Raw genomic sequence first — 20,225 nt, forward strand, 5'->3', positions numbered from 1 at the left:
TTATAGTATATGTAATAAGCTCATAAATAATGCCACTACAGTTAACTTAATTAAATAAATTTATTTATTATAATATCAGAGGATATTTTTTATTTTTTTGGGGGGTGGGGGGTATAAATAGTACGGTACCTAGACATATAAAATCTGAAAATAAATAGGTATATTTGTCCTTTATGTTAGGAATTAATATTTTTTATTATTTTTGTATTTTTATCTACATATAGAACTTCTTGACTGAATCAATGGGAGCTCTGCAGATAGGACATTTAGGATGGTGACTACTCATTATTTCATGACCACAGTTGATACACATGCACACATGTCCACAATCCAATACTATCACCTAAAATAATATACAATTTAAGGTGCTTTCAGGCTAAGTACCCATCGAGCACTGAAACCTCTCCCATTATCTTAAAATATATTGAAAGTAAACCAAATACCAAATATAACCTAACCTAACCTGACCGTAATAAACAAACAAACGAAAAACTTGGTACCTTGATTTTATTTAATTTATTTTTTTAAAATGGCGGGGGCGGGGTTTAGTGCTCGACAAGGCACTTTGAGGGAAAGCATCCTAAATAAAGATGAAATATATATGATGTGCTAGTTAAGAATAAGATAACAAAACCGGCACGACCAATGAATAAATTAATCTAAAAAGTAAAAATACCTCTTTTTCTCCATTCAAACAGACAACGCACCGTTTTTCTTGTGGTATATCTTCGGTATTTGGAGTATTTGAAGTTCTTCTCCTTAAAAAGATACAAACTTTAATATAATTTATTAAATCATAGGTATGAAGACAAAAGAACACGGACGTATTTATATAAAGAGATCATTCCTTGAGACCATACAAATAACAAACAAGAATTTAAAAGAATATATCAAGTCATTGATAATATACCTACCTAATCTAAATAAGTTGGAAGGCAAAAGAGGAATTTCTAAAAAATGTTCTACAAGTTTAAATACCTAACTTATTAACTTAGTGATCATATAATATATATTTTCAATAAGCTTTGATAAAAGGGGGGGGGGGGTTAATGCAACCATCTCGTAATCAGTGAGCAAATGGCACATAGAATTCGAATTTCCATCTGAAATTTTGCATGAGTAATCCTTGGTAGGTCTATTTTCCCTAAATCGAACAAAAAAAACCTCCTTAATCATGGAGATAATCATAGATTTCACCATGTTCGAATGTATGTTGCATTTGACATAAATAGGTAAGCAATATAAATATAAACAGGAATAAAAGCAAAAATTCTTTAGTATAAATAACTTTTTTGATAGGTAAAAGAGTAGACATACAAAATTGCTCAGGCATGCTCAGTGTTTCCTTAAAGCTGAGTTTACTAATTTTAGATAAATAAAATCCCCAAGGAACCATCACTCAATTTTTTGTTGTACCTGGGAGGTAAATCATTAGCAGGTCTTGGACGCCTTCTATATTCCTCTTCTTGTGAATGGGAAGTTTCATCCATCATTTGGCTGAGGCCATAGCCTAGCAGTAGCCCTCCAGCTGCTATTCCAAGTCCTGTCAGGATTCCAGAGGCAAAACCTAAAACAAAACCATTATTCTTTTTTTTTAAACAAGAATGAAAAAATCCTTAAAGGCAAAACTTAAAAAATCTGACAGACAGGCCAACAATAACATATAAAGAACTAGAAATGCCTGGATGTACCATCCAGGTTTAGATAAATTAGTGAAAATTATTGTTTCCTTCTGTTATAATACATTACTGATATTGCATCTTATAGCTATTCTTTCATAGCGTAGTGGTATGATATGAGAGAATGGGGTACGAAGATCAGTGGTTCAATTCTTGTTGTTAGAATAAACATTTTTTCTTTCCTTTAAAAAAAAATTTAATTTTTTATTAAATAAATAAAATAAAACTAAAACTAATTCTAAAAGGTCAATTAAAAATTTTTAAAAAAGCAATTTAAAAAAAAAATGTTGCCAAGCCTCGAACCGACTTCCTTGGCCCTAAATATTCTAAAGAATATTTCTTTTTATGACATTGTATGTTGTAAACAATATCGGTAATTAATAAAATAAAACTAATTTTGAAGTCCCTTAATATCTTTAAAAAGGTAATTTTAAAAAAATTATCGCCAAGCCTCGAACCGACTTCCATGGCCCTAAATATTTGAAAGAATACTTTATAGTAATTGTTTAAATTAACAGTATATTAAAACTATCCTCTTTAGCTCAGTGGATAAAATTTATTGTTAATATTTTATCCAAGCAGTCTGAAGCACCTAAGATCGAAAACTTCGGGGATTTAAAAAATATTTTTATCTTTATAGAGAGAGAGAGAAAGAAAGATATTGTTGTGTGGAGGGGGGGGGGGGGGGGGGTAATTTTTTCCCAGAACGATTTCTCTTGGGTGGGTGGTGTTACCCTCTTCCATAAATAGTTAGAAACCTTCCCAGAACCTATGATAAGCTACACTGTAAAGGAGAACCATATGGGTTCAGGGGTTAGCGAGATCCTTTGTCACAAACAAACAGACAGACAAATAAACATTCTGTTACTTTATTATATGGATGATAGCTTTAATAGTTTATTATACATGCGGGCAATAGAACTGGAATTCTTGATAAGTTACGTGGGGGGTTTTGAACCGGCGACCTATAAGCTTTGAGGGATACTTAATATTATAGGAGGAAAGAGAGAGAGAGAGAGAGAGAGAGAGAGAGAGAGAGAGAGAGAGAAAGAGAAATTCGTAGGTTGCGTAATTTTCAATCATCAGTGACCGTTTAAACGGATATAAAAATCAAAATTTTATAAAGTAACAGGATATTTGTCTGTGTGACATAAATTTTAAAGTATACTATGAGACATAAATTTTTGTATACATTGTCTAATTTTGCTAATTAATCTTGATTTCCTCCATAGCTCAGTGGGAAAGTGGTGGTGACTGGTTATCATGATCGAGCGTTCTATACCCGGAGCTGATTTATTTTTTTTCAGTTCAAGTATACTAAAAGACAAAAATTTTTGTATACATTGTCTAATTTTGATAATGATTCTTGGTGTCCTCCATAGCTAAGTGGGAAAATGGTGGTGATTGGTTATCATGATCGAGCGCTCAAATCCCGGATCTGATTTGTTTTTTTTTTCAGTTCATTTCCTTGTCTACCTTGGATGCGAGTTCAAGACTTACGAAAACAAATTTTAAAAAATAGCTTTTTGATATTTTAAGTGACTGTTAATACAATGTAAATATGTAAAATTTTACCAAATATTACTTATTATATCAGAGAGTGAAAATGATATTTAGTGTTTGGGTAGTTTCGAACTGACAACCTTCCGACTTGAATCGAAGTTAAACAAAAAAAAATTTAAAGCCACGACTCTGCCAAGAATCGATCCTGGACAAACACGGCCACATCCTTCCAGCGTACCTCTGTGCTACAACAGCCATCGTAAAAATCATAAAAATTGGTCTACTGTTCTAAATATGTGTGGAAGGGGGGGAGAGGGGGAACATTTATTTCTTTATAACTAAGATTCAGGTGACGTTCGTTATTATATACCACTGGCTTTAATCTGAAAAGATTGTGCATTTTTATATTCATAGCAAACTGGATATAATAGGATGCTAAATATATTTGTCTCCCTGCCAAGAATCGATCCTGGACAATCACGGCCACAGCCATACAACGTACCTTTAAACAAAAAAATATTTAAAATTTGCCTCCCAGCCAAGAATCGATCTTGGACCATGACGGCCACAGCCATACAACATACCTCTGTGCTACAATAGCAATCTTAAAGAATTGTAAAAATTGGTCAATTGCTATAAATATGTGTGAAAGGGGGGGGGGGGGGTGGGGGGGAAACATTTATTTCTTTATCACTAAACCTCCGCATATAAATATTTGTATTTTGTAGACTTGTAATTTTTTGTTAATTTGATTCTTCAGGTTATATTTTGCTTTTTTTTTGTGCAAAAACTTGTCTAAATTTTTAAATCTTCAAAATACATATACTCCAATATTAGTTTAAAATTAGTTGATTTATCCTCTTGATTTTTTTTCTTTACTGTTTTTTGATGTAAATTGTTAAAAGAATATCGTTTTTAGGATTATTATATGTGTATGTACATTAGATATAATGTTTTAAATAGTTTTAATTAATATTAGGTCAGTTTGAGCTTAATTTATACGAAACATTGCTAAATCTTTTATATGGGAAATTTTGTTCATGTACTTTTCGACCGATATAATAATACTCCAAAAGAACATCACCAAACCTCGAAATTCAAAAAATTGAGAGGTTTGGTGAGAAAAATATTTGGTTTGGTAAGAAAAATATTTAAAATTAGTTGATTTATCCTATTGATTTTTTTTCTTTACTGTTTTTTGATGAAAATTGTTAAAAGAATATTGTTTTTAGGATTATTATATGTGTATGTACATTAGATATAATGTTTTAAATAGTTTTAATTAATATTAGGTCAGTTTGAGCTTAATTTATACGAAACATTGCTAAATCTTTTATATGGGAAATTTTGTCCATGTACTTTTCGACCGATATAATAATACTCCAAAAGACACGGAGGTTTCGTGAGTAATATATTTTTTGCTATCTTGTTTATTTTAAGTACTGAAAATTGGATTGCAGATTAGCTTGAATATAGAAGTCTTCTTTCCTTATTCGCTTGTCGCGAGTTCGAACCCCGTCCGAGAGGGCCAGGCATTTTGTACATGTTAAAAATTGGAAGATTTCATTAAATAAAAGTTGTCGCAAATATAGGTATTAAATAACAAAGCATTTGGTATAAGGAGGATTATATACCTAGTGTTCCTAGAAATCCATATTACAAAAATCAAGCGAATAAAATAAATAAATACCTAGGTATTTAGAATTTTGATTTTTTTAAAACCAAAAAACACCATGATCAAAATGTAATTGACATGCTACTGATTTTTTTTGTATAGAAATGTACCTCCCTGCTACAGGAACCAATATTCCAAATTTGAAATTGATTGGACATTTCCCCAAATTTACGATAAGAGCTTTCCGTTAAGGCCGGAACAACCATAAATATAGGAAAGCTTCACTGTAAAATAGATATAAATATAATGCCATTTCTCGTGAAAATATTACTTAGTATTAAGACCTATCAGCACTTCAGAGTCCTTATAAATTATAGAAAATCTTACAAAAGTTATACCTCCACTTGATTGAGCACCGTCCCTTTGATCTGTACCATTACCTCTACCCCTGCCACGACTAGAACTTGCCATTCTTGTTATATAATATCTCTGAAATTATATGTGCAAATATATCAATTTAAACAATATACAGTTCTTGATAAATTTTCTAATCACAGCTGTTATTAACAATGTTAATCATAAATAAAGATAGGAAAGGAAATGAATATTGTTCTTTCAGCATGGCTTCGTAACCGATTAATGTCTGCTAGATTAGAACCGGTTATATTCTACTAAGCAACACTAAAACATTATGTATAGAGTAGGTACCTATTAAAGATAATTTTTCATGAATAATAAAATAAAAATCGTAAAATTAATACCATTCTTATTGACCTGAGCCTTCGGCAACTTGGTGCCAGCAGAACTGACATTAATCTCATATTTTTTTTACTATTTAGATTTTGAAGGTAACTTTTTATATAGGTACAAAGTTAATATAAATTTTTAGTTAAAAAGTACCTTAACAAAAATAAAAACGTGGATGAAATAGTTAACTGGAAGAGAGATTTAATGCATTATACAACTCAGTTTTGGTTTTATATTATGTCAGACTAATAGACTAGTTGAAATGGATATTGTTTACTGCTGGTTCACTATATATGAAAAAAATTACAACCTATAAAACAGGCTAATCTTTTTTAGAATTAAGGTTTTTTAGCATTAACTTAAAGAATGATTTATCATTAAAAGTAATGACCAGACCAAAAACATATGAAGAAAACAAAACAATAAAAAATAGTTGTTATTATGTGATTTCTTTTGGTAAATAATATCCTACATAATAGGTAATAATAATTTATTTACAGGGTTATTTTCTGTTCTTAAGACTTTAAGAAAGCGTTTGATGACTAAAAATTTTGTTCAGTTTTACATTTTTACCAAAGTAAATTCAGTAAATCCAGTAGGTAACCAATTTTGTTACCTAATATTCATGAATATCCCCCCATTTCTTAAGAAACTTAGTGAGTAGGTACCTAAGTATCTAAAATAACAAAACAATTGCAAAAAAAATTAAGATACATAAGCTTGATGTACTGAATTGATGGTTGCTCTGCACACAGGACATCCTGATCCTTGTCTGATAAGTTCGCTGCCACAGGTAGCACACACACACACGTGTCCACATGGCAGGATTATTACCTGTTAATAAAATTCAAATTAATAGGTAAGAAATTAGTTCAAGATTCGCCAATTTAAATAAGATTTAAGTTTTGATGGGAAATTATAACTCTCTAAAGTTTGCAATGAAGGTGCCACAGTGAGCCCAGGAATCCAATTTTGTGGAAAAAATTAATAACTTCCTTATTTTTCAACCAAATCAAACAATTTTTTTTTTTTAAAAAAGGTTTTTATAGTACCTTTTACAGAATTAACAAGATTATCCCTTCCTCCCTCTCTAGATGATTGGGGGGTCAAAATATCACCCCCAAAAATTGGTTTATGGTCGATTTTGACCCAGGCCACTTTGAATGGCCATCACGGCCAGGGAAGTGATGGGAAAAAAATTGTGCAAAATAGCAAAGATGGGCAATGGCCCAGTGTGTCAGGTGACATGTGTCCCAGGCCTGTCAGCCAAGCAGTCTGGCTGCACTGGCATGCCAAAAATCCTCAAAAAATTCAATTTTGACAACTTTTGCAACCTTTAACTGCGGCTGTCGGCCAAACGGCCGGTCAGACCACCTCTGGCCGCACACCCGACAATCCGGCTTGGAATGACCTACAAAAAGTGGTAATACACGTGGCTGCGCCACAAACACACGCCGCCCTGTGTGCAAAAAACACAACAAAAAATTGTCATTTTTTTGGTGTGCTAACTTTGCCGCCAATTAAAGGACGGAAGGCGGCCGGCAATTATCTCTGACTTCTTCTGAGTGCAGTTAGAGCCGGCCATTGTGGTTCCAAAGATACCTTTATATTTCTGGTAGCCCCCCCAGGAGGCCCTCAGGGTCCAATACACAAGGGCATAGTAAAATTTTATTTTGAGGTGCTCTAACTTTTCCACCACTGGTGAGAAAATTTTATGCCATGATTTTTCGGAAAGGCATTTTGCCAGATTTTTACCCTGTAAAAGGATTTTTCTCTATAATGAAATCCGGCAACAAATTATATAAGGATTATACACTAAAAATAGCTTAAAACGACCTTTACAAAAATATCTATAGAGGTTAAGCAACTAAGTGAAAGTTGATAAGACCAATGGGATCCTCTTATATATTGCCTAATTAATGCTAGAACTTCATCCTAAAAATTTTCACCTCGTTGCTAAAAAGATCAAGGTATTTGAATCAGAGCTTAAAAAAATATTCAACGTGCTTTTTTTTGCATTTTCACCAACTTTCTTTAATAAGGATTCAAGAGGTTTTTTTTATACAAAACTATTTAGTTTCTTGTTATCCAGCGTTAGATAATTGCACAACCTTTCTAAAATGTTATTACATTACGTCCTAAGTTAATATTTGATTAAATGGCAAGTAAAACAAAAAAAAATTTAAAAATATTTTTTTGTGAGATTTTTGTATCTAAATTTCGTGAATTCCAGGGTAACAACTTCAGAAGGCCATAAAAACTTTAATTTTTTAAATTTTTCATTAATTTAAAATGGCAAACCTCCTCTAATATGATGAATTTTAACATGGACTTTTAAAATAATTGATTTTCTAATGTTCGATTTTGGGCATAAATAATTTTTTCCACAAAGTTGGATTCCTGGGCTCACTGTGAGGTGGAGGCCGATTTGAAAGAACTCCTCCAAGATTCTCGAAAATACTAAATTAACTTATATGATACAGAAAATGGCTTTACAAGATGATAACAACCAGGTACTTTAAGTTACAAACGGTCAATAAACCAACACCATGGACCTACAAGTTATTGTAAAATTTTTGGGATCCTTAGTATTATGAGGTTAAAACAAGAAGAGTTTATCAAGGAATTTAGCTCTTAACATTAAAATATACAGAAGGGTGAATACTAAATTTTGTTTATTATAATTGGGGATATAAATCACTTTATTGTTCAGTCTTTTTGAAATAGGTCCCTATCAAAAATAAATTGCAAAAATACAGGAATTTCTACTTACCTCTCTTTCAGCACCGAGACAGACAACACATTGCAAATTTTCTGGCAGATCAGTTCGTGTCTGACGACTTTCTCTGAAAAGAAAAACAGTTATGCTAACTTTATCTAATTCGTCCTTGTTTAGGTGAAATTAAATAAGAGTGAGTCAGAAACCTGATTTGTAAAATATGAGTTTTTATTTTCGATTTTTTCCGTTGTTAGAAACGAAGTTACTCTATAATTCACTTTAGTTAGTCAGACCATAACGCTGCTATTTTTTTAATTAAAGGGCTATTATGGAACTTACTTGGTCCGATGATCAGGCCACATAATATATCCTAATACACAAAGCAGTAAGCTTTTTTGTCTGTAGCGAAGGATCTCGTTAACCGATTTGGTTATCCTTTAAAGTGAAGCTTAACATAGGTCCTGAAATGGTATTAGGCCATTTATTTTTTATAAATAAGTTTGGGTATGCTATTTTTAAGCTCTTCCATATACCTTCAACTATAGAGCCTTGCTAGGGGCGTTTCCACTCGTATATTATATGTAATCAATATTAAGGTTTCGTGATTTTCTATTATTTAGCATGTTCTAAATCTATTAGATGTTTCATTCCTGTTTCTTTAATATTTGTTTAGAATTAAATTATACCTGTCTGCAATTATAGTATCAATGGTAGACTGATTGGCTGTATTGGCAAGTTCTTGCTTCCTTTTTTGATAATACCGGTAAATACCAACAGCTGATACAATTACACCAGCAAGTGCAAAGAATGTTAACAACCCCTTGAAGGCGTCTTTTCCTGGATTTTTTATAATGTTTATTTTTAGAGTAAATTAAACGCATTAGATGTTTTATAAGCCGTTGTTTTCATTTAAATATGTCCTCAGTAAAACCAATATTGAAAAGATAACTTTCAACTATGATTATGTGACGTCTAATGGGGGGGAGTAAAAGAATTTTTCCCCCCATCCACCCCAAAAAAAACAATAAAAAAATCTTAGCCATCCTTCCTATGAATCTTAGTTTAGGTTACCTTTCGCACATTGTCTGTATATCATCGAAGCATTTTTAAAAGAAAACATTAGGTATTAGTTTTAGTTAATGTCACTTTAAAATGAAAAAAAATCAATAGGCATAGAAACAATAAAAAAACATCTGTCCTAAACTATTTTAACCTACCTTATGCTTTAAGCCCCCTAAAAATTGTTAATGCGACACAAATCTTTAAGATTAAAATCGTAGAAAATCTTATTGCATCGTATGATCGTAAAGATGCTATATTTATAATTTACTTAAAACCTTATAATGATTATTGATAAAATAAACAATCCTGATTCATATTCTTTAATCAAAGATGATATAGAATTTCTCACAAGGAAAAATGGTCTGTTATCTGAAAAAAATTGTATTCGATTACCTAGGTATTTTTAGAAAAATTAATAAAAATTATTCTATTCTATAGTATCTATTTATAGCTGAACAACTTATGGACACAATTGTCCTTGATCTTGTATCAAAACTACCTGTAGGTGGTTTAATTTGAATGCCAAGGGGGGATGACACCAACTGGCCAACAGCAGTCAAGGTTGTATCTTTCAAGAGCATACTTTCTGTTATCTGGGTACCCTTGTGGAGATCACCTAAAAATTTTATTTTCATCAATGAAAAATCTTTCAAACGTAAATTGAAAAATCGGTGAAACTTTTATTTAAGTATACTTTCTTTGAAAATTAGATATAGGATTTGGGCTAAGCCCCACAGTTTAATCAAAATAAACCAAATTCCTTTCTAACATTTAAGTATTCAGCAATTTCTAACCTTCTTGTCTAAACGTGGGACATCTGCCATACAGACTGTATTTGGGTTTAGAAAATATTAGAAAACAACAATTACAATCCACAAAACAAAAAATATTGGTTTATTTAGCCAACTGAAGTCTACTACCTATTCTTCATGTGAATTCTAATATCTAGCTATTTTCAAGTCCCAACCTCAAACATAATAATTAGGTACTATTAGACATCAGGGTTGTATATTCTGCATGGCATACCCTACTAAATGGAGAGGGGAAAAATTAAGAAATAAGCAGTTATGAAAAAAAAGAAAAAAGATGTGGGAGGGGGAAAAATGATAAAAATAAAGAGTAGGTACCTACTATAGGGAAAAAACTTTTTGCAGCCGGAAATTAAATAAATCTTGTGCAAAGGAACGTCCAAGGGGGGGGGGGGGTTACAAATGAATTTTTTATTTTAATTTTTACCCCCCCCCCCCCCACCCCAATAAAAATTTTTTTTGACGTCCTTGCCTCTAAGATACAAAGATTACCCACTCCCCCGTAGGCACCCCCAAAAATTGAATTTAATTTCATCACCCCCCCCCCCCTAAATAAGAAAGCTTGGACGTCCTTGCTTGTGTAGAATACACAATACACCCCTGTTAGACATTAAAAATAATAACCTTGTACCCAACCAAGGATGTGTGAACCAAGAGTGTTGGGACCAGCTTCAAACTTGTCATGGACTAAATTAAAACATTTCTTGATTTTATCTTCATATTGATGCAAAGATAAAAGAATCAGAAAAATAATAGAGAATTAAACAAATAGATAGTCATGAGGTAAAGCCAGATAGATAATCTTTGCCTAAAACTACAGATTATTAAAAAGTCCACGACATTCCAAATTTTCCAAATGTTACACTTAAAGGTGAACTGTCCCAGATATCTAGTAGTCAAGGGAAGGGACAATGGACTGTAAATTATAATTGGTACCAATGGCGTAAAAAAAACTTCTCATTCGTTGGCTTAAAACCTTTTGGTAATTACTAATCTATTTAAATCCTTATTGGTTGGTTAATACTATCAGTTTCCAACTTAACCTACCTAGTTTTGGTAATAATATAATATACTGATATTCCTCAGCTCAACTAAATGTTTGTAACAATTAACCAAATTCAGAATTGACTGACTTGAGATCTTCTGAGAGGAGTAAGGTAGAAGACTTTGCTGGGGCAGGTGGTGGTGTGTTGCTCCAGGTAGATGCACCTCGTACAGGCTCTTCCTTGACATCCAAAGGACCACTGCAGAATGATAGCCAATCAATTTCTTCTGACCAATCACTTGCCTGACTACCCTGGTTTTAAACTGACAGAAACCCCCCTCCCCCCTCGCAGTTTAAAGCAAACAATTCAACACAGAAGGAAAGATATTGCTCATCTTCTCCCTATGAACAAGGATGACATAAAGGCTAAAATGAAATCCATTCATACTTCAGAAGTGCAAAAGGCCCTAGCTCAATACCCGCCTATCAAAGTCCTGCAAAGAAATCTACCCACCAGAGGTAAAAAAAAAGAAATCAGCCTAACAAGAATAACCATATCCAGATTATCCCAACTAAGATCAGGTTATAGCAGTTTATTGAACTCCTATTTACATAGAATAGAAGAAAAACCCGACGATAGTTGCCCATAATGCAACCAATAGCCCACAATACAACACATCTGTTTGAATGCCCGAACAACCCAACCAACCTTGACATTTTATCACTATGGACCCAACCCAAAAATGGCGGCAGATTTTCTACAACTTGACGAGGGCATAACCTAAACAGATGATTCTACAAAACTGACTTGACGAAGCTCTGGAGGCTAATCAATCAATCAAACAATTAACCAAACAAAAGAACAAATACAAACTCCTGTGGCCCTGATGGAATTAGCACTTTTGTTCTTAAAACTTTTTGTGATGAGCTTGCCCAGCCACTGACTATGATATTTAACAAATCTCTGAAATCATCTGAAGTTCTTACTGACTGGTTGTTTGCTAATGTTACACTAATACACAAGAAAGGAAGTAAAGGCAAAGCTAAAAATGATAGACCCATCAGTCTTACCTGTGTGCCCTGCAAGTTGTTGGAATCAATGATTAAAATCAATATTGTAAACCACATTGAACGAAATATGCTGATAAAATTATCACAACATGGCTTTAGTAAAGTATTATCCTGCACTAATCTCCTTGAAATTTTAGAAGATCTTGTCAATTATGTAGAAAATGGTAAACCAGTTGATGTTATCTACCTTGACTTTGCCAAAGCTTTTGACAAAGTGCTAATAAAAAAGCTCCTGCTAAAGCTTAAAGCTATGAAAATTGATGGAAAAATTTTTAAGTGGATCTCTAGTTGGCTTAATTCTAGGAAGCAACGTGTTGTCATTATTGGAGAGGAGTCAGACTGGGTTGATGTTCTCTCTGGTGTACCCCAAGGAAGTGTCCTTGGTCCCCTGTTGTTCCTTATCTATATAAATGATATTGATGACGCAGCACCTATCATTAAAGTCATGAAAAAATTTGCAGATGACACAAAACTTGGCCAACCTGTTACATCTGAAAACGACAGAAAACAATTACAAGAGCAGCTCAACTCTTTACGTGTCTGGGCCAACAAATGGGGCATGGAGTTTAGTGTGTCCAAATGTAAGATAATGCATTTTGGTAAAAATAATCCTAAATTTGATTACTCAATGAAGAACTCAATTCTAGCCAAAGTTGACCATGAAATAGACCTTGGGGTTCCAAATTTACTCCAACCTATAACTGCAGGGAAATAGCAAGAAAAGTCAAAGGAATTCTTAAGCAGATTACTAAGGCATTTCATTTCAGAGATAGATTTATTTTCCTTAATCTATATAAAAGGTATGTACGTGTCCACCTTAAATATTCATCTCCATCCTGGTTTCCCTGGCAAACTGGAGATATAGAAGAACTGGAGCAAGTTCAAAAAAAAGGCTGTTGGAATGATATCTGGGCTCGGTGGCAATACCTATGAAGAAAAGCTGCGAGAATTGAAACTACCATCACTTATTTTGAGAAGGATGCGTGCAGATATGATTCAGACTTTTAAAATTATCAAAGGAATAGACAAAGTTGATAAGCATCACTGGTTTAAGGCTCCACAACCCGGCCGAAGAACAACCAGGAACATACCTAATATTGATGGCGAAAACTGTCTACAAGTATTATTTCATCACACAGAAATTGGTAAAAATTTCTTCAGCACAAGAGCCACAAAAAATTGGAACAATTTAACTGTAAATGTTAAATCTACAGACAAAATATCAGTGTTTAAAAAAACTCTTGGAAAAATATATTGAAACATTGATATAGTGAATCAACAACCTCCTCTTATGGTCCTATTTGGACTTCTTGGAGTTATTTAACCATGAACCATAAACCAATGTTCATCATAATCGGAGATGTAAATCAATTTATTGTCTATTGTCTTATCCCTTAAGATCCCCTGCTAACAGTCAGTAAATTTTTGAAATCATACAATTACAGAATTATAATATTAAAACTCTTACTTGTATCAAGATCAATTTGAGCAGCATCGGCCCAATCACAAACTTCAATCTTAGGCCGGGACATAGACAAAGAATTTCCCTAGAAATAACATCAAACTTTGACGCATTATTTGTAATTGATTCTGCATTGTGTATTTGCTAAATTTAATATGGCAGGTGTCCTAATATAAGTGATCGAATACGTGAATCTTAAAGTTATTGACAATGGAACGCCAACATTTGATTTTTTAGATTATGAAAATGAAATTTGTTCTGGGAGGAAAAGGACAGGATTATTTTATGAAAATTTGGTTAAAAGAACATTAATTCATAAACACATTCTCAAATTAGTTAAAAAAAAACTTAAAAATTAGTTCTTAAAAACTTTAAAATTCTGATTAGCTGCAGCAAACTAGCAGTGTTTACTGTTTAATCTTAGAGAAACTAATGATTTTAATCTAGGAAGGGATAAATTTGTCTATCATCATTGCTGATGTTTTTCAATATATCCTTCATCGTAATCGTTTTATCCTTTAAGATACTTGACTAAAGTTCTTAACATGCTCAACAGTATCCTACCTGTGGATTTGTGAGGAAAAATGGAGTTTCATTGACATATTTATGTAATACTCGTTCTGTGTCCACCCAAAATCCAGTTCTAAATTAAAAAGAAGGTACGTATAAATCATTGGGATACTTCCAGAATGGGTATCTGGTACCAAATGATGGATAACTTACATGGATAGATCGAATAACTAGCTTTTGCAAAGGTATGGTTAACAGAAAGTTTTTATGGTATAATGTTCAAACTCATCAAGTGATGATTTGAATTTTCAGACAAGGTAGGTAGGTAACTAAACCTTAATATGGTTGAAACTCATCCCTTTCTTTACATGAGAATAGTCGGGTATGGTCCCATTCGAGACAAGTGGCGTTTCGTCGTATTTTCACAGTAGCTTTTGATAGGTTATATTTTAGGTTAGGTTGGGTTATGTAAGATTAGGTGATTACCCGATATGGTTAGGCAATCGGCCCCTCAGGGTCTAGAAATAGTAAAAAATCTATGAAAATACTGAGAAACGTCCCTTAAGAGCCAAGAAATTGACTATACCCGAATACTCTAGAGAGCATGACCTTATATGAAACAATCCCTTCCTTTGTATCTAAAGATACTCACTCATCTAAACAAGGATCAAGGACAAACCTACTCAAATTTCTCTTGTGTTCTGTGAAGACGACTTTCTGAATGACGCCATTTTGAATTTCCGGTACATAGGCACTGGCGACTGTACGGCCAAGGGGAGTAACATTGCCGCGTATTGTTGCATAAGGAAGCACTATAGTATCTCCAATTTTCTGAAATGTATAAATCATAACTTTAGGTGCCTAGATACAGACTTATGTAGCTACAAGTTATCCTATTAGAAAATAAAATCTATATTGCAAACAGAATAGGTATATAATCTAACATAAACCACAAGATTACAATGTATTGTATAGTAGGACAATTAGATGGTACTCAATTTTCATTATTGTCAGCCAGGGGACTATGAACGAAAGAGAGAAAATATTGATAAGCTCATAGCAGTGATGTTAGACATTTATTTGGTCACTTTACTAGGTTTCTAGTAAACATGGCTAAACTTACGAATAAATAAGTTTTACCACTAAAATTTTAAAAAATTAAATGATTTTTTGACGAGTTTAACATCAAATGTTTTGTTGAGTTCGTTGTGCATAAAAGATAATAGCAAAATATCTGCAAATAAGCAAGTATATACCAAGCATCGAAAAAGTATTTTTTTGAGTATAGTGGAATTTGAGGATTCATAATTTAAACGCAGTAAAATACCTAACATAACTGCTGAAAAATGATTGACATACCATAATTACTCTTTTTCGTCCCCTTTAATAATAAGCTTTTCTTAATGAAACTCCTCTGGTATGTTAATGATTCAACAAACCAAACAAATAAAATTAAAAATACCGACCTGTGCAAGCGGATGTGATTCTATTTGTTTCTTCAAACTAGTTGAGATTGGTAATTCTGGTGCCTCTTTTAATTCCTAGATGAACAACAATAATATCCATTAGTAGTACCTAGGTAGCGAAGCATAGAAAAATATAGATAGACAAACGGATAGTGAGTTATAGCACAGATATTATTCAGTGATTAAAAGTTAATCAAAGTACCCATTATTTTTTAGTACCTAGAGTGCTATCAAAACACTTATTCATTGGTTAGCTTAACAACTTGTGGGTACCATGATGGGTTGCTACTAACTAGCAAAGTCCCAATTTTACTATCTACCGATAATTTTAATCTGTAGAAAGGTCAATTTTGGTTATCAAAATTAGGGTTATATATATATTATACATATCCTCTTATGCTTATACCTTAAGCCCTTATGCTATGTGGTAACTACAACTTAAGGACGCTAAGGTTTTTTTTTTCTTTACAAGCTCTACGCTGTCGCTCAGGTATTAGGAATCTTTAGTTGAAATCAAAATCAGACGTATTACCTAAACGTAGATAGCTTTCTTGGAGAATGACAGTTGCCTTATATCATCAATATTTCAATAAATCAATTTATGAACTCCTAACCGCACCTACCTACTATACCCTGGCCATGAGATGGCATGTTTCTTACATGCTTGATAGTTATATATCAATAAAATATAGAAGAATTCATTACCAGAAAATTGATTGGTTTGTACAAACTAACAATGTCCAAATTATTCCATCAATAATTTTAAGTACCTACCTTGACACAGTAAGCCGCATGTCTGTATCCATAGTAAAATGTCCCCACTATTATTCCATCTATGCCCAAGCATATAAGTTCTAGTTTTAATAAAGGTATGTGTAAGTTGTTAGGTTAACTATGGTTAATGGTTATATTTTCGTATATATATGATGAGATACAACTATCTGGTCCATAAGTTTCAAATGAGCTCCACCACGCCTTTATTGACAGTTTTGCCTATCAGACTTTATCAGGACTTCATGTACCCGAAATATGACAGCTATCCTAATTAATTACAAACGAAATGTGTTCTTGAAAAAGTATTGGTTAATAATGAATTTATTATTACTTGGATCTTACAACAGATTATTGAATACCCTAATAAAGTATAATTGAAGCTGGCTAAAATAACGACCCACCCTTCCCCATCCATTACTACTCGATGAAAGCACGGACCAATAAGTGATGTTCATGTTAGCAAGTTATAGAAGCTAAACAATTGTAATGTGAAGATATTGCAGGTCTCCTCCCATCGTAGGCCAAAAGAAAAATATTTAACTTCAATCCGAGAACTTGCCTAGTAATTCTTTTATTTGAAATCCTTCCCATAAAATGACTCTAAAATTAACCTAACGTCGGTAAAATTTCAAACTAATCATTAAGGAGACATTAAATTTTCTACCAGTGACCTTTCTCAAAACCCTTTTCCCCTATTTAATTACACAAAAAATAAATGTATATTGTATAACACAGATAACTACCTGGCCCAAGTGGTGGGGAGCTTTTTCATCTGCTAGCAAATTACTTTTATGAAGCGACTTGGCTGTGTTTATATTTCCGACGCTATTATCTAATGTTAAAAGACCCAATTCATTGAAAGTAGGCACAGAATGTCCACCCCGTGGGTAGGTACATATTATATCACGTTCCCTCTCTATTCTTTTACTTTGATACACATACAATCTTTCCTGGTAAAAAATCTTTCCAATCTGGCATCTTAAATAAATTTATACAACACAAAAAATCGTCTAAAAATATATCTGAAAAAAAATATTAATGAACCAGATGAAATAATGAATGAAAAAACAATAATATCCAAAAACTTATTTGACTCAAATACTTTATTTAATTTTATTATGAAGAATAATGAACCGAGTTTTATAATTTACAAGTTTTTAAAGTTTACAATAAACAAAGCGATTAAATATAATTAAAAACATAGTCGACAAGTCGCACTGACAAAAATACATAAAATAAGAATTATGTATAAAAAACAGTTTTTAAGTGATTACATTTCTATATCATCAATTGATATCTTTGGTTGCTTAATAAAAAAAAAAGAATAAAAATTTTTTTTTCTGATTAGAAAGGGGTAGTTTCACAAAATGCATTTGAACTTAATTTAGTATACCGCATATTTTTTCCTAGTTAATGAGTTAAACTACAATTATATAGCATATTTTTGAAATAAATTCAATTTTCTACCACGTAGTTTTTAAAATATCAAGACTTGATAATTGTCTTTTTGTGATATATGCAATTTAAAAAGACGATTTTCAAATCTTGATATTTTAAAAACTACGTGGTAGAAAATTGAAATTCTTTCAAATATATGCCATATAAATGTAGTTTAACCATTTAACCAGGATAAAATATGCGGTTCACTAAATTAAGTTCAAATGCATTTCGTGAAACTACCCCTTTACAAAATAAGGAAAGTCTATTTTTTTGTTCTTAATTTTTTACGTCTAAGAAAATTGGTTTCAAATCTGAAATCTGAAATTATAATTTTCTAATCAAAAATATCTTTTAAACTAAAATTTGAACAAACCTAATTGTATCCATAACAGACGGAAATAGTTGTTTGTTAATATAAAGTGCAATTAATAACTAATGTATTATTAAAAAAAGATTTTTGACATTTAATTCATTAGGTATATAATGCTTTATATAATGTATTTTAATGTCAACTACTTTTTATCTTTTTTTAAACATACATAATTACATAATACATAAATTGCATTGTTTATGTTTATTTATGTTAATTTTCAAAGATTTTTCTGATAATTTGCAGAATAGAAATTGGCGTCTTAAATAAACATTTTTTTTGCCTATAACTTTTCTACCGGCCAACATTTACACAGTATTATTTTCTTAATAATTTTCTAAATAATGAGACAATTTATGGAAAAGTTTTTCTATAGGTGCCTTAAGTCCCAATTTTTTTACATTACAATATTCTTCAATATATTGAAATAATGGACATCTTATATTACATGTATTTCCTATATTTCATTTGATTAACATGAAGCAATAAGAGTTGTGGTAACAATTTTTAATATGAGGAGAGGCAATTTTAAAGAGAGAGAGAAGCATTTTCCACCATCTGTGTCAATATTACCTAAGTGATCTTGAGTTATTAGGACACATATAATTAAAAATGCCCAACTCCAATCTTTAACACATTTAGCTATTAGATCAATAAAGGTTAATTTGTCACAAAAATCCCCTAATTATTAAGCAGAAAATACTCGAAATTTAATTTTCTCTATCCAAAAAGCTCGTACGATATTATGAATTTACTGATTTTAGATGAATTTTAGGTCTAGTAAGCTTCACAGGATGTAAAAGTGTGAAAAAACTGGCCCAAAATCCATACAAAAGTATTTACATTATGACATTAATGATTAAAAATTTTATTATGCCTAAGTAAGTCCTTATTTTTTCCTTTTTTAATAAAAAATAACAATGATAATGTAATCAATAATTTACTAGTCATTAATTGGATCAATAACTATTTTTCAAATTCGACAGTTTCAAATCATTCACAGGGAAATTTTATAAGTCACAATTTTATTTCTATAGTTCAAGTATTTTAAATTAACCATAAAAAAGCTTTTTATTAATGCACAAAAATTTTACATTTTTAGGGTGTTTTTTAATATCTTTCATGCTGGCTAACATGCTTTTTATTCTAACCAGGATGAAATTTTGTTGTCTTGATGTTTGAAACAGTTTTTGATGATTACTGACGACGGTCACAGTTAACCCTAAAAAATATTCAGTTTGAAATTGTTAGATAGTATGTAAAATTATCTGTCAGTGATTGTTACTAGTTATTTCATATCACTTAAACTGGTGTTTCAATCAATACAGGAACTTTGTAATTAAAACACATTTGCATACTTTTTTTAGGGGTGGGGGGGGGGAGGGGGTGAAAAATCTCCCCAAAAATTCTAAGGAATTGCAAATAAGAGGTTTTGCACCAAGCTTAAAGAAGCTCTGTATACAAAATTTAGAGAGGGGTAAAAAAAATAGCCTTAAAAATCCCCGGATTTTCCATATGAAGCTTCTCTAAAATAACAACTGTTGGATACGTAGTTAGTTGTTACGTAATTAAAATACAGAAAGGTTTTATATTTAATGTTAGGAATTTTTTACTATACATCAAATGTTTTGTTGAGTTCAAACTGCTGTAACACAAAAGTAAAAGTTTTTCAATAAAAAATGTTGATATAGAAAAAGAGATTGTGACTTGTAATATTATAAACAGTTTTATTAGTGTACTTATGTAATTAACAGCATTTGATTATGTTTTGGCGTCTATTTTTTATATAAAACCATAGCGAAACTAGATTTTTTAAGTCGATTTAATGATATTACACAGAACCCTAGTATATTCAACAACAAAAAACACTTAGAATCACTGCTGCAAGGTGCTTAGAATCACTTGCTCTCGTTCGTGGATAGTCCCCTTTACAAACAAACATTAGTACAAATAAAACTAAACTAGACCTGATAATTTAATACCCAAACCATCCGTTCCCCAAACATGATCCGT

General features: G+C 31.9%; 2 protein-coding genes across 8 annotated transcripts; both read right to left on the minus strand.

Annotated features, from left to right (window-relative positions):
* Positions 1–111: 111 nt before the first annotated feature.
* On the minus strand, positions 112–5,324 carry LOC145326219 (uncharacterized). The gene is made up of 4 exons (XM_080169401.1): positions 5,196–5,324; positions 1,417–1,567; positions 677–758; positions 112–343 (listed from the first exon to the last, which is right to left on the minus strand). The coding sequence occupies exons 1-4, from the start codon at positions 5,266–5,268 to the stop codon at positions 215–217; spliced, it is 435 nt and encodes a 144-aa protein (XP_080025527.1). The 5' UTR covers positions 5,269–5,324; the 3' UTR covers positions 112–214.
* Positions 5,286–20,207, minus strand: LOC145326216 (mitochondrial E3 ubiquitin protein ligase 1-like). 7 transcript variants are annotated; one of them, XM_080169393.1, is made up of 16 exons: positions 20,180–20,207; positions 18,216–19,434; positions 17,353–17,708; positions 16,403–16,482; positions 15,629–15,703; positions 14,842–14,993; positions 14,217–14,295; positions 13,659–13,737; positions 11,268–11,378; positions 10,759–10,821; positions 9,825–9,941; positions 9,630–9,694; positions 8,950–9,098; positions 8,318–8,390; positions 6,213–6,378; positions 5,286–5,478 (listed from the first exon to the last, which is right to left on the minus strand). In XM_080169393.1, the coding sequence occupies exons 3-15, from the start codon at positions 17,378–17,380 to the stop codon at positions 6,250–6,252; spliced, it is 1,200 nt and encodes a 399-aa protein (XP_080025519.1). In that variant the 5' UTR covers positions 17,381–17,708; positions 18,216–19,434; positions 20,180–20,207; the 3' UTR covers positions 5,286–5,478; positions 6,213–6,249. The 7 variants fall into 7 exon arrangements, with proteins under 7 accessions (XP_080025519.1, XP_080025524.1, XP_080025522.1 ...); XM_080169398.1 differs by having other exon boundaries at positions 5,286–5,421; positions 17,353–19,434; XM_080169396.1 differs by having other exon boundaries at positions 5,286–5,440; positions 17,353–19,434.
* Between the last annotated feature and the right edge of the window lie 18 nt (positions 20,208–20,225).

The sequence above is a fragment of the Acartia tonsa genome, chromosome 8, assembly GCF_053477335.1.
Source record: "Acartia tonsa isolate MP-2025a chromosome 8, ASM5347733v1, whole genome shotgun sequence".
Taxonomy (NCBI): domain Eukaryota; kingdom Metazoa; phylum Arthropoda; class Copepoda; order Calanoida; family Acartiidae; genus Acartia; species Acartia tonsa.